Source organism: Anarrhichthys ocellatus, unplaced genomic scaffold (genome assembly GCF_004355925.1).
Source record: "Anarrhichthys ocellatus isolate YVR2014 unplaced genomic scaffold, GSC_Weel_1.0 scaffold77, whole genome shotgun sequence".
Taxonomy (NCBI): Eukaryota; Metazoa; Chordata; class Actinopteri; order Perciformes; family Anarhichadidae; genus Anarrhichthys; species Anarrhichthys ocellatus.
Window position 1 is genome coordinate 168,006 of NW_022280107.1, and position 12,043 is coordinate 180,048.

At 47.8% G+C, this 12,043-nt stretch overlaps 1 protein-coding gene across 1 annotated transcript; it reads right to left on the reverse strand.

The window, feature by feature from the left end:
• Positions 1 to 2,901: 2,901 nt before the first annotated feature.
• LOC116398001 (rho GTPase-activating protein 20-like) lies at positions 2,902 to 12,004 on the reverse strand. The gene is made up of 2 exons (XM_031873961.1): positions 7,233 to 12,004; positions 2,902 to 6,335 (listed from the first exon to the last, which is right to left on the reverse strand). Exon 2 carries the CDS (start codon positions 6,316 to 6,318, stop codon positions 4,672 to 4,674), a length of 1,647 nt encoding a protein of 548 aa, XP_031729821.1. The 5' UTR covers positions 6,319 to 6,335; positions 7,233 to 12,004; the 3' UTR covers positions 2,902 to 4,671.
• Between the last annotated feature and the right edge of the window lie 39 nt (positions 12,005 to 12,043).

A 12,043-nucleotide genomic window follows, 5' to 3' on the forward strand; every position in this document is an offset into this window, starting at 1 on the left:
GCAAACTTTGGTAAAGATTGTGTCATGCTTTACTCAAGTCAGAATGGATAGATCATGGATAGATTACTGAATGGTCCTACTTGACACAACGGGCCGGAGCTTCTGGTTGAAGTCACTGCGGATGTTTCTTGTTGAGATTTCATTAAGACACGCAAAATTACCAAAAAGAGACAAAAAACAACTAGAAAGAGACTCTAAATGACTATAAAGAGATGTACAACTGCAAAAGGCCAACGAGACGCCACACGGCTACAAAGATATGTCTCTTTGAATCTGCGGCTCATCTTAGGAGGGGGGCCGTTACAAGTCTGTGCCCAGGGGCCCATTGTCTCATACTTGGTCCACGGATGCAGTCGTCGTCTCTCGAGCAGCAGAGCAACACCCAGAAACAAAGCGACTCTTCTCTCCTTTGAATGTGCATTAGTTCTCTGTCGCGTCTGGTTTTCTGGACTCACTCTTAATGAAGCGTTGCATTCCTTCTGGCAGAGCGATGAAGTCATGCGTCGGCTGCCTCTGATAATCAGCCGTCACATTCACACCAGTCACCCGCAGCGCTGACCTCATTGTTCCACCACCGCCCCTCAGCCCCAGCCAGCATTACTGACTGTGACTTCACATGTCTCTGCCAACACAGCCTGAAGGGTTCATGGTTTGTGTCGTGAACGCACAGTGAAGTTCACACAGACACATGTGCATGGATGGACATGCACAAATACATTACAGTCATTTAGCAGACGCTTTCATCCAAAGCAACTTACAATTATCTATCATATTTCTACACTGTAGGCACAACTACGGGAGCAATTTTGGGGTTAAGTGTCTTGCTCAAGGACACATCGACATGCAACTAGCAGAGCCAGAGTCGGGGATTGAACCGCTGATTGAAAGACGGCCCTGCTATCCACTTAGCCATAGTCGCCCACTAATACATGTTTTCATGGTCGCAAACACATGAAAAGCACACAAATGCACACACACACACACACACACACACACACACACACACACACACACACACACAGATCTTCTCTCCTGTTCTCACGTTGCTGGAGGTCCTAAATTCTTCTGAGCTGCGCCTGCAGATTTACGGGTATTTAGATGTAAAACCTGTGAAACAAACACAACCTGACATGTTTCTCTGTTAAACGAGTCTGTTCCTCTAGAGTCCCATAACTTTACCACGCTGTTATATTCTGAGGGTTTCAGCTCGGTGGAAACGATCCAGCTGCTTCCATCACTTGGGACACGGTTGTGAAATAAGATGCAAGTCAGTGATACTTTGCACGTATGAAACGAAGGACCCGTGAGGTCATCATGCCTGCTTTGCAGTGCAGCATAAGTGCTTCACCACAGCTGCAGATTGTGTGTCAGAACAACAATAGCAGTGAATGTTACCAGGGTTCCTGTGCAGGGAGGTGCATGCTTTCAGAGTGGGTCAGCAGTGAAGCGTTAGGGAGGGAAACACGGCTAATTGCTGTTTTGACATAAATTCAGGAGAGGGATGGACGTATCAGGCGTGACCTCATCGACAGAGAGCTACGAGCTGGCATGGGGATTCTCCCTTATCGCCCTTATGAAAACAAAAGCAAACTTTACTGTTGCCATGAGGGCCGCTGAGGGCCTGAGGGTGTGAGAGACACCTGCAGCGCCAGCAGCAAGAAAAACAAACAACCAAATACTCCAGGAACTCGTAAAACAGAAACGAGTTCTGTGTGTCAAACCGGTCTTCAACAAGTAGCCGTACTGGTTCCTGAGAGGCTCGCCAAACATTACAGGAGAGAGACTGGCTGACATCGTGCAGCCGGACCAGGTGAGTTGAATCCTGCTGATGACCTGACTCTGCCCACCAGCCTCCTGGAGGGGGGGGGGTCCATCGGGCCGATCAGGACCAAAGAGTTCTTTACAAGCTGCTGAGATTTCAACATTCCACCAACACATCATTTAGTTCAGTAAAACAGACTTTTAGTTTGTCCGAAACCTGAGAATGTGACTTGCATACTATTTCCACACTCCAAGTATTATAGTATGCAAACACGTGACACCACGCCGGCATACATATCCCACAATGCCATGCGATAGTGACGGCACCGTTCATAACAGACGATGGCAGACAGCTCTGTAACGCTCTGTATTCAACTCCTCTGGTTTAACATGGTGTATGTGTATCATGTAACCCAGGGGAGACCGGAGGTGTTGGGGGGTCCGGTGTTGGCTATTTAAGACTCTTTACAAACATACATGTGGGAGGTTAGAGGAGCCTGCAGCTGCTCCAACACTGTCAGCCTCACTGGATCCCTCCAGTCTGACGGAGCACAAACAGCACCAGACGGCCTCGTAAAGGAACCTGTGAACTGGGAATGTTTTACGGGAGACATTCCCATGATGCAACAGAGGCTGTGTTTGGATTACATCACCTAGACTGCTGAGCAACCTAACCCTCCCTGAGGAACATCATGTAGCTAACAACATGTAGGTCTTCATGCCTGCTGGAACATGAGGAGAATAAGACACACCGGGGTATAAATCTGACGTCTATAGTTCAGCTGGTTTTGAAATCCAACAATGTGTTTTCTAAAAGTATCCGAGTCTTGTTGGACTCTGAGCGAATGGTTTTCAAAAAGGATTATAAAGGTTAAAGAAACAAATCAAAGTTGCTTCTTGTGTCCGTTCTATTCTATTTCTACGGTTGTTATCTACGACGGCTCGACGCCACCAAGTCCTGCACTGTCCCTTTAAGAGCCTCAAAGAGCACTTCCCACCAAATCTAATAGCTTATGCTATTAATGTTCAACTCCTTGATGCAAGTGTCTCTGCCTGAACGACATCTGTAGTCCCGTCATGCAGAAACACTGCGTCCACACACGTAAAATAATAAGAATAAATTCAGTTTAAACCACAAAGTCGTTTCCCAAGAGCAACATTTATTAAAATCAATGACATTTTGGTCTCGTGAGCGTCGGACATCAAATGTACACAATATACAGATGGTGCGTTTCATAGCAAATATACTTTCTATAGAGACAGCAGCAGCAGAATGTAGAAAAATACACTTTTGATTTTCTCACACAACACAACATACCGAAGTAACAAGGTAATATATTTATATATATATTTATATATTTCTGTATCATAAATATGCAGAACTATACACACAATTCACTGTAATGGAGACAACAAGTATACTATTAATAATAGAGGATAAAAGGACGTTTTGAGAGCATTTAACACGACGATGACCTTATTGCAGTGAGTGATGCGGTGTGGAGAAGTCTAGCTCACAATAACACTGTTAATACTCGTGAAGAAGTTTGTGCTCAGAATATATTATCTACAAGTATTTACACACTTCATCAGCCAATCAATGAAGAGTGAAATAAGGTTATTTACTGCTCAGAGTCACCTCAGAGACATCTGCACTGGAGCAGAAATATCATCAAGTGATGGAAAAACATACAACAGTTAGAGCAACTGTGAATTCAACACGCACGCACACACACACACACACACGCACACACACACGCACGCATGCACACACACACACACACACACACCCACTCAATGGCACATGTTTTCATGTTTTCTCACATTCCTGCTCAGGACACGTGACTTTCTTTTATGCGCACACATCGATCACCCCCCCCCCCCCCGAAATAACCCAGAGCTACAGAGGACAACGCTGTCTGCTGTGTGTCTGGAAACTCGGCTCGTGTGAATAAATACCGGCTCTATTGATTCACTGATTCAAACAAACGCTTCACAGAACATGTTTCACTTTACAGACGTCATAACAAGGTGTTTTGTTGAATATGCACGTCGGTCCTTGAACTGTCCTCCTCTGGCTCATCACATCACAGGAGTCATGGGAGGAGCTTAAAGTCATGTTCATAGTATTCGCATGAGGTTACAGCAGCCATCGGGACCGAATGGGCAGAACTAAACGTCTGTGTCCCCTGAGACATGTGGGACATTGAGGAGCTTCTTTCTGCACAAGAACAATGAGATGGAGTAAAATAAAATGCATGTTTTACGTCCAATTTTTAATAAAATGTTTAGCTGTAAAAAACTGACTACAACAATGTGTCACGGATTTGATTTCGCACCAGTCTTTAAAAATAATCTTTTTAAAAAGCTTCCAGAGAATGAAATAAAAGGCTTCTTTTTCCTTTTTACTTTCATTTCTGAAGAACTCCTCTTCCTTCATTTTGCCAGAGAGAAGTATTTCTCAGAGGAACCGTGAGAGCAGCTCTCATGTTTGTTTAGGGATCCAGATGTGCAATTAAACTGTTTCTTCACATCTTTCTGCAATGAATTCACAGAATCAGCCGTCACGACTCAGTAAATGATTATCGGAGGATCCCAGACTGCTTCAAAGCAACGTGACTGTCTCACACACATGAGAGAGCTTCAAACTTAACATACAAAAAGAAATAAGAATCTTTCAATCTAAACGTTTGTCACAATGTTCTGAGGAATCACAAACGATGGAAGGAGGTGAAACGTGGAAGCAGGAAGTCCATCTATACCTTTTATAATCTCAAACCTCGGATGCACCACAACAGTAAACTGCAACCCCGTTATGTACAGAGCTAGAAACAGAAAAGAGTTCATGGGGAAATAGAATCACATCAGCAATGAAGACCGTTTACAAGTGAACACAGTCAGTCTTCTTATCTACACGTACGACTCTTCTGCAAAAAACAGCTGGTCGAAGTCGTCCACTCGCGGGTCGCTGCACCGCCTGCTCCGCCACTCCCTCTTCCCCTGCACGATGGCCAGCGCCACCTCCTGACTCCTCCGCAGGCAGGAGTCCGCATCCTCCTGCCCCTGGGAGGAAAAGTAGTCCCGCACGGCCCGGGTGGCGGAGGGAGACAGGCAGAAGCGTGGCTCGCCGTGGTTGGGCTCCACCTCGGACACCCGCAGGCCGCCGTCTTGGGACTGACCTTTGGAGGTGCGAGGTCTGCCCAGCGTGAGGCTGGAGGAGGCGTTGGAGCTCGCGGTGACCTCAGCGGGTTCGGATGCTCGGCGGGGGAGGGTCTGGCTCCCTTTGTGTCCCTCCATGGACGGAGTTAGAGGGTTTTGCCTCCGGAGGACCAGAGCGGTGGCGTTCTGTCCGAAGAAAACACCCTGTGGGGGCTGCACCCACTCGTTTCTGGCTAGACGCTGCACAACATCGCTTCCTGTCTGGGAGTCTGGGACCGGGGCTCCGTGGGTGCAGGTCTGGTCGTGGATCTGCCTCAGCTCTCTGATCGTGAGGGGTTTCTCTGTGCCCTTGTAGAAAGGAGAGCGGTTGCGCTGCAGCTGCATCAGAGCCTGCTGGTAGGACGGAGGGCTGCTGGATCTCCGTCGGCAGTTTCGGTTCGTGGCCGCGGCGTCCTGGAAGCCGTTACTGGTCGGGAGGCTTTTCCCGTTTACCACCGGCAAGTCCTCCTCTGAGTGTCCGTTATCGGACTGTCTCAGGGACAAGCGGCGGTCCTTCTTGAACCACGTGTTCGGGTGGAGACCGTGTTGGTGTGGGGGGGTGTGGTTGGTCCGCGGTGTCTGGGAGGGCGGAGGCCAATGAGGCGGGGCTTCCCTCTGAGGGGGGGAGTCTCTGGTCGACAGCTGGGGCTGTCCGTGGAAGAGAGGGGAGAGAGGAGTGGGCTCAGCCAATGGAAGCGCCCCGTTGGTGGCGTAGTCAGTGGAGTACTGCGAGAAGGCGGAGTCTAAAGAGCTGAGGGAGGAGCCTGTGGGTGAGGTCGCCGGTGACGACAGACTGGAGCAGCTGGCATCCAGCCGCAGCGGAGGCGGAGGGGCGTGCTTCGTCTTCCTCCGCCCGCCGTTCTGGACTTTGGCTCCTCCCTTCTCGCATCCGTCCTCTTCCTCCTCCTTCAGCTGCAGCCCGCTCAGCCTCTGCTCCAGGAACACCTCGTCCCCCCCACCCGCCTCCATGGCGTCATCGTAGCTCGCCTTCCTCACCGGAAGGTGGTGTTTATCGGCGTGAACAGCCATCGTGCCCGAGGACGGAGCACTCGCCAGGGCCAAGGCGGGCTCCGAGCTCCTCCTCAGCCTCCGGGGGCCCTGCGACGGCCCGTTGGCCTGGCGGGTGCGCGGCTGTCGGACCGCCGGGTTGAACCTCCGGGTTCTGGCCAGCGGGGGGAGCTGGAGGAGGAGGTCGCCGTCGTGATCCGGTTCGGGGTCGCAGTCGCTGAGGGTGATGACGGAGTCGCGGCTGCGGCTGTCCGGCTTGTCCTTGTCGCGCAGGGGCGGCTGCTCCTGGAAGGGAGACTCGGGGTCGTCGTTCAGCTCGTTCTCCAGACTGTCGTAGGACGAGTCGTTCATCTGGAAGGACGACACGTCTGGGACGAGACAGGTGGGAAAGGAAAGACAAGAGAGGGGGACAGATGGAGAAATAGATTATTATTATTATGAGTCAAGTGGAATCACCAAATCAAGATCCAGAGAATTCAATCCAAAAATATAGTCTTTACTTCCAGTCTAACTTTACCGTCACATTTCCTGTAAAGTCCTCAAATTATACAGCTTTAGCAGACATGTCCTCTCATGCATGCATCCTGCAATTTTCCGCCTACTAGCTACCAAAATTAGCAATCCGAGCTGAGACAAACCAAACATTTATTTCCACAAAATGTTCTCTTCTCTCTGCTGAAAGCACAGAGGACAGAGCGCCTGCACTCCTTCACCTCTGGAGGTTATTTATAGCTGCTTATGAAGGAGGAGATTCAGATCAGCTGGCTGTGACCCCGGCAATCAGTGAAACCATCTGCTGACCCCAACCAACGGGCCTGAAAGAGCCGAGGTCGTCTAATCACACACACGGGGAGAGAGTCTCTCTGAAGACACCTTGTTGTAATATTGTTTTATGTTCTAACACACTGAAGCTCAGGAGCTGTTGTTCAATCATCGATGTTTACTTTCTGCTTCTCCTTTACTTCCTAACCTGATGTGTTCAACCAAAAAGCTTTTCCAAATCTCACACATTTGATAAAAGTCCAGATCTGAGGACGTTTCTCAGCGTTCCCCCCCCCCCCAGCGCCCCCTACAGGCAACAGGAAGCTACAGTCAACACACTTTGGCTCGCTGCTCTGAGTAGCTTCACCTCAAACGATGCTACACTGCGATGCTTTGGAGCTTTTATGGAGCGTCATTGTTGTCGGTTGAGTTCTGCTCATTCATTGCGTGCATTCGGACATCTTTAAAACACCTCTCAGACTCTCAGACTCCTCTCCTCTCACCTGATCCGTGGTCGCTGCTGCTGCTCTTCTGGCTGAAGCTCCTGAACAGCGACGGGACGTCTTCTCCCAGGACGGCGCTGCAGTTCTCGATGAGGAAGTGAACCAGCTCGCACACCTGCAGGGAGGAAGAAACACCGCCTGGTTTAGAGCTGCTGACCCTTTCTTTGTGTTCTTCATGGCTGGAGGAGCAGATTTGAAATAAAGACCCAACCCCAGTGTCCCCCCAAAGGCCGTAAGCCCTGAACCCTCAGGGTCCAACGTCGTGAGTCCCATATCTTCATCCTGAGAAAGGTTTTGTGTTTGTTCATTTGCCCTCCAACTACTCGAGTATTTGCATTCCAACAAGACATCAAACTCTGGGTCCTGGACATCGTCCTGATGATAATATATGACATCATGTACTGGCTTCCAATGTTTTGTTGGAAGACCAACACAGAGAAACGGGAGTTTGTGACAGTAGCTAAGTCTGCTGACATGATGCACATGACTTCTATTCATCATCATATTCAGGAACAAACACCCCAACGACACATCGTCTCATGCCACAGAGGGAATAACACATCCTTCAAATATGAACTGTTTTCTTAAAGAGTCGGTTTGAAACGTGCCGGCTTTACTTCTAAGAGATCTTTTAAACTAAACACACTGAATCTACTAAACACACACTCGTGACGCGCTCCGACACAAACAGCCTGCGGGGCCACTCGGAGACGTTGGGAGTCACATCCTCCTCCACTCGTGGAAACTTTCCACCAGAATCCGTCCGTCGGGTTCATGAATGTTTTTTTGCTGCGACACTTTTGGAAAACACGGCAGAGACAAACACGCTCTGTAGGGCCGCCATGTTTGCCAGATATATATTTATATGACTAACAGCACACAACCAGGCTGCACGGGGAAGAGTTTTCTGCTCATTATGAAATCATAAAAGTCTTTTTTATCTACGAGAAATGAAGTAATCTGAAATGTTTTGAGAATTTTCCAGTATAAAGTGTCATTTGTCTCTTTTCTATCGATAAACTGTGAAGAACAAGTTGATTTATATTTGAACCAGGTTGTTTCAGAGCACTGTGATGTTCTTTGTCACGTGTTTGAAGGAATAAAAATAGACAAATTTGGGATTAAAAATATGAGAGGAAAACATTTCAGCTGACAGACGATGGGAGATGAGAGCTGTTGCATAACTACAGCAGGCTCAGCTAATCCCTTAACAAGTGTCACCAGAGAGCAACTGCAGCACTAACCTCCAGGTTTCACAGATATGTACTCATGATGAGAGGCCTGAGGCCACATTGGATTATGGGTAATGTTGAGCTCTTCTATCCATAACAGTTACACTTACATAAGCAAACATGAACGAACAAATGTCTCATCTATCTGTGATCCTCCCTCGCTGCCTCCAACATGGCCGACACCACTAGAGTCTGCAGGTATCTGGAGGCATTGAGGGGGGGTGAGCGTAGCCGGTCGTCTCTAACACAATGAACCTGTTTGTGATCACAGAGCAGATGCGTGTTCCTGTCTCTGTGACATCCGGCTGCTATCAGTGCACGAGGACATTCTGTCTCATTCCTGAAGAACAGCACGTCATCTGACATGTTAACTAGTGTTTATGAATCATTATACCCTGAGCTAGGTGAATACTCAACTCTGATTGGCTGCAGGGTGTCCATTGATTCCTGATAAAGGAAACTGACTAAGTAGTTTAAGTTAAACTACTAGCGGCTAGCTACCTTGCTACCTCCACCATGCTTTCATGCTGCACTGGCTCCTCCTCCTCGTCGCCTCTTCACCTCTCTCATTCTTCCTCCTCTCGTTAGTTTTCCTTCTCTACCACTCTCTCTTTCATTTAGCCTCCTTGTCCTCCTTCAGTCACTCAGTCAGCATTCCACTCAGACAGGAGCTGCTGCGTGACACAGAGCTCAGCTACAAAGAGCCTTCGGGCATCCAGGAGACGTTCACCCATCCATCAGCAGCCCGTTCACAGCGGCTTCTCCCGCCTTCTGTCACTCAATAGGATGTTAAACTCGCTCTCAACCTGAGTGGACTTCTTTTAAAGCGGCAGAACCCGACAGCACTGCAGGATACGTGCAGCGTTTATAGACCATCTGCACGTGTGCACGAAGGTAAAGTCACAGCCGTGTGTCAGTGGAACACATGCATCCAGCAGGCTGCAGAGAAAGACCATCGAGCTGCATGTCGATCACAAAACAAGTGAGAAAGTCACTGTGATTAAGACTAAAACACAAAGCAGGAGTTGGGTCCACATTTGGAGAACCTTCTCTCTGTCTCCATCTAAAGATGTATTCACCTCCTAAACATCCACGTTCAGCCAAAAACATTTCATCATACACTTCATGAAAGAAGGAGGGACACGGAGACTGAACTTAATTGGCTAAAACCGAGCGTTTACGTGTCTCCAGATAAGGTTGGAAAGCAGCCATTACACAGCCAAGAACCCACGTTCACTGTAAACTGCCCGACCGCAGCGAGGGAAATGTCGAAATCCCACTTTGTTATTTTTCCCAGAAAAAAAAAGCCGCCTGCGCTCAAGTCTGCACACACAAACACGCAGTGTGTGTGAGAGGGAGAGCGCTATCAGGGGAGTGTTTGCCAAAGAGAGATTTTGGTATTTGTGGGTATTTGTTCTGACGAGTGTGTGTGTGTGTGTGTGTGAGAAGAGAGAAAGAAAAGGCTGTTTCGGCAACACAATTTTCCCTAAAACACACACTCGACCTCAGAATTCTGTAGGAAATTCTTTGCATGTTTTCTCAGTGAACCTCAACCACCTCGAGCACACACACACACACACACACACACACACGCACACACACTCACACACACACACTGGAGAAGATAAGCAAAGCAGCCACACACAGAGAGTGTGTGCAGCGCAAATACTGTAACCTTCCAAACAGACCACAAATCAGAACGCTTTGTGTGTCTCAGTGAATACATGGCGGTGGCTGAAGGGGGCTTCCACTGTGGGATGAAGTCATCTCAGGTAAGCTGAAGTTATGATGGAGAAGAGAGAGAGAGCAATGAGGCTCCTCTCAGTCCACTCATCCGTCGTTCTGGTCTCAGTCGACCTACGCTTTCTTTACTCCAGCCGACGTTTTTAATGTTTTTCCAGATTAATGACTTATTTCCAAGAAACTTATGAACACATCTCTGGTACACACAGGATCTGAAGTGGTAGTTTTGTGTGAGTGTTAGTCGACGAAGAACTTCTTTGGTCGAGGACTGCGCTAGATCACTACAAACTTGTACTATCTTAACTCCACTCATTGATCAGGACACCTCAGACATACATGTATCTCTGTGCAACGGTTCTGCAGTTATTTTCAGTAAAAACTCAAAGATTCACGTAAAATAGATCCGACACATCGTCTCAACAGCCGAGTGAATAAAGGTGAAAGCACGGCTACACCTATGTAACTATTAATATTATCATTATTACTAACTATTCTGAGGGTGACCTAATCCTCTAAGTGGTAAAACAGATACTTATGTGTTCACGAGGGCTTGGCAGTAAGTCAGCGTGAAACCGTAAAGCCGTGTCAAGTCGTGCTCTAAGCTCGCGGATTTTAAGCTCAGCAGAGTAAGAATGTTGTGATCTTACTTTGTCAGCGATGACATGCGAACGTGACTGAGTGTGTGTGTGTGAGACTGGTTTAATGTGTGTGTGTGTGTCTGTGTGTTAGTGGGTCAACACACGTCCGCAGGGGAACTGTCTGCTGACAAACGGCTGAGATTGTGTGTGCATGTGTGCACGTACGAAATCTCAATATCTTACCTGTCTGTCAAACTCTCGTCTGTCTGTCTGTCTGTCTGTCACACCATGCACAGAGACACGTACACACTCACGTTCACTCTCTAACACACACACACACACACACACACTCACCTTTAGCACCCCACCCCGCCCCCTCCGTATGTTTGTGGTTTTGTTCAGTTTGACATTTTGCTTTCTTTGCAAAAGTGATGAGAAGATTGACACCGCTCTCATATACTTTAAGCTTAGTTTAGCGTAGCTTAGCTTAGCATAAAGAGTGGAAACAGTTAGCCTGGCTCCCTCAAAAGTTGACTAAATCTGCCCTACTAGCATCCTTAAAACATACAGATGTCCAAGTTTAACGAGGGGTCACGTTCGGGACTATTTCTTGGCATTTAACGTGTTAGTCGGTGAGCCGGTAGTCAGATTTTGAAGCCTTTGAAACACCTTCTCTCCAGTCTAAACTGAGCTATGGAATTTATTTGATTAAATTAGGAAAATAACCAGCAGATTAATCAATAATGAAAACTAGAAAAGTGTGTGTCTTCCTCTTCACTCCCAAATGAAGAGGAGTTTAATCTCTCTCCATCTCTCAAAGATGGTGGTGAAGAACAGAAACAGGGATCCATCCGTCTTGTGTCAAACCCTGACTGTCAGTATGGAATGTAACACGGAGATGCTCCGCTTCAAAATGAGGCCAAACTTTTTTTTTAGCCCCGACAAAAGGTCAAAATGTGTCCCGACAGACTATTTGAGTCCTGACTTTAGGACCGGGTGATCGACAGAAAGGCCTTTTGCTGCTGAAGCAGCTGTCGATCACTTTAAGAGTGAGGAGTCAGCGGTTACAGACGGTAGAATTTAGTCAATAAAACAACTGAACGCTGAATAAAACATTATTAGTCGACCGAAATGTTGCAATTAACTTTGATTTGAAGTGGAAACACTGTGAAAGGGTTAAAGTTGAAAGACGATAACACGGACAACACCGTGGTAGAGACCTGTCAATCACAGTGTAGCCCCGCCCTAAAGCATCCCC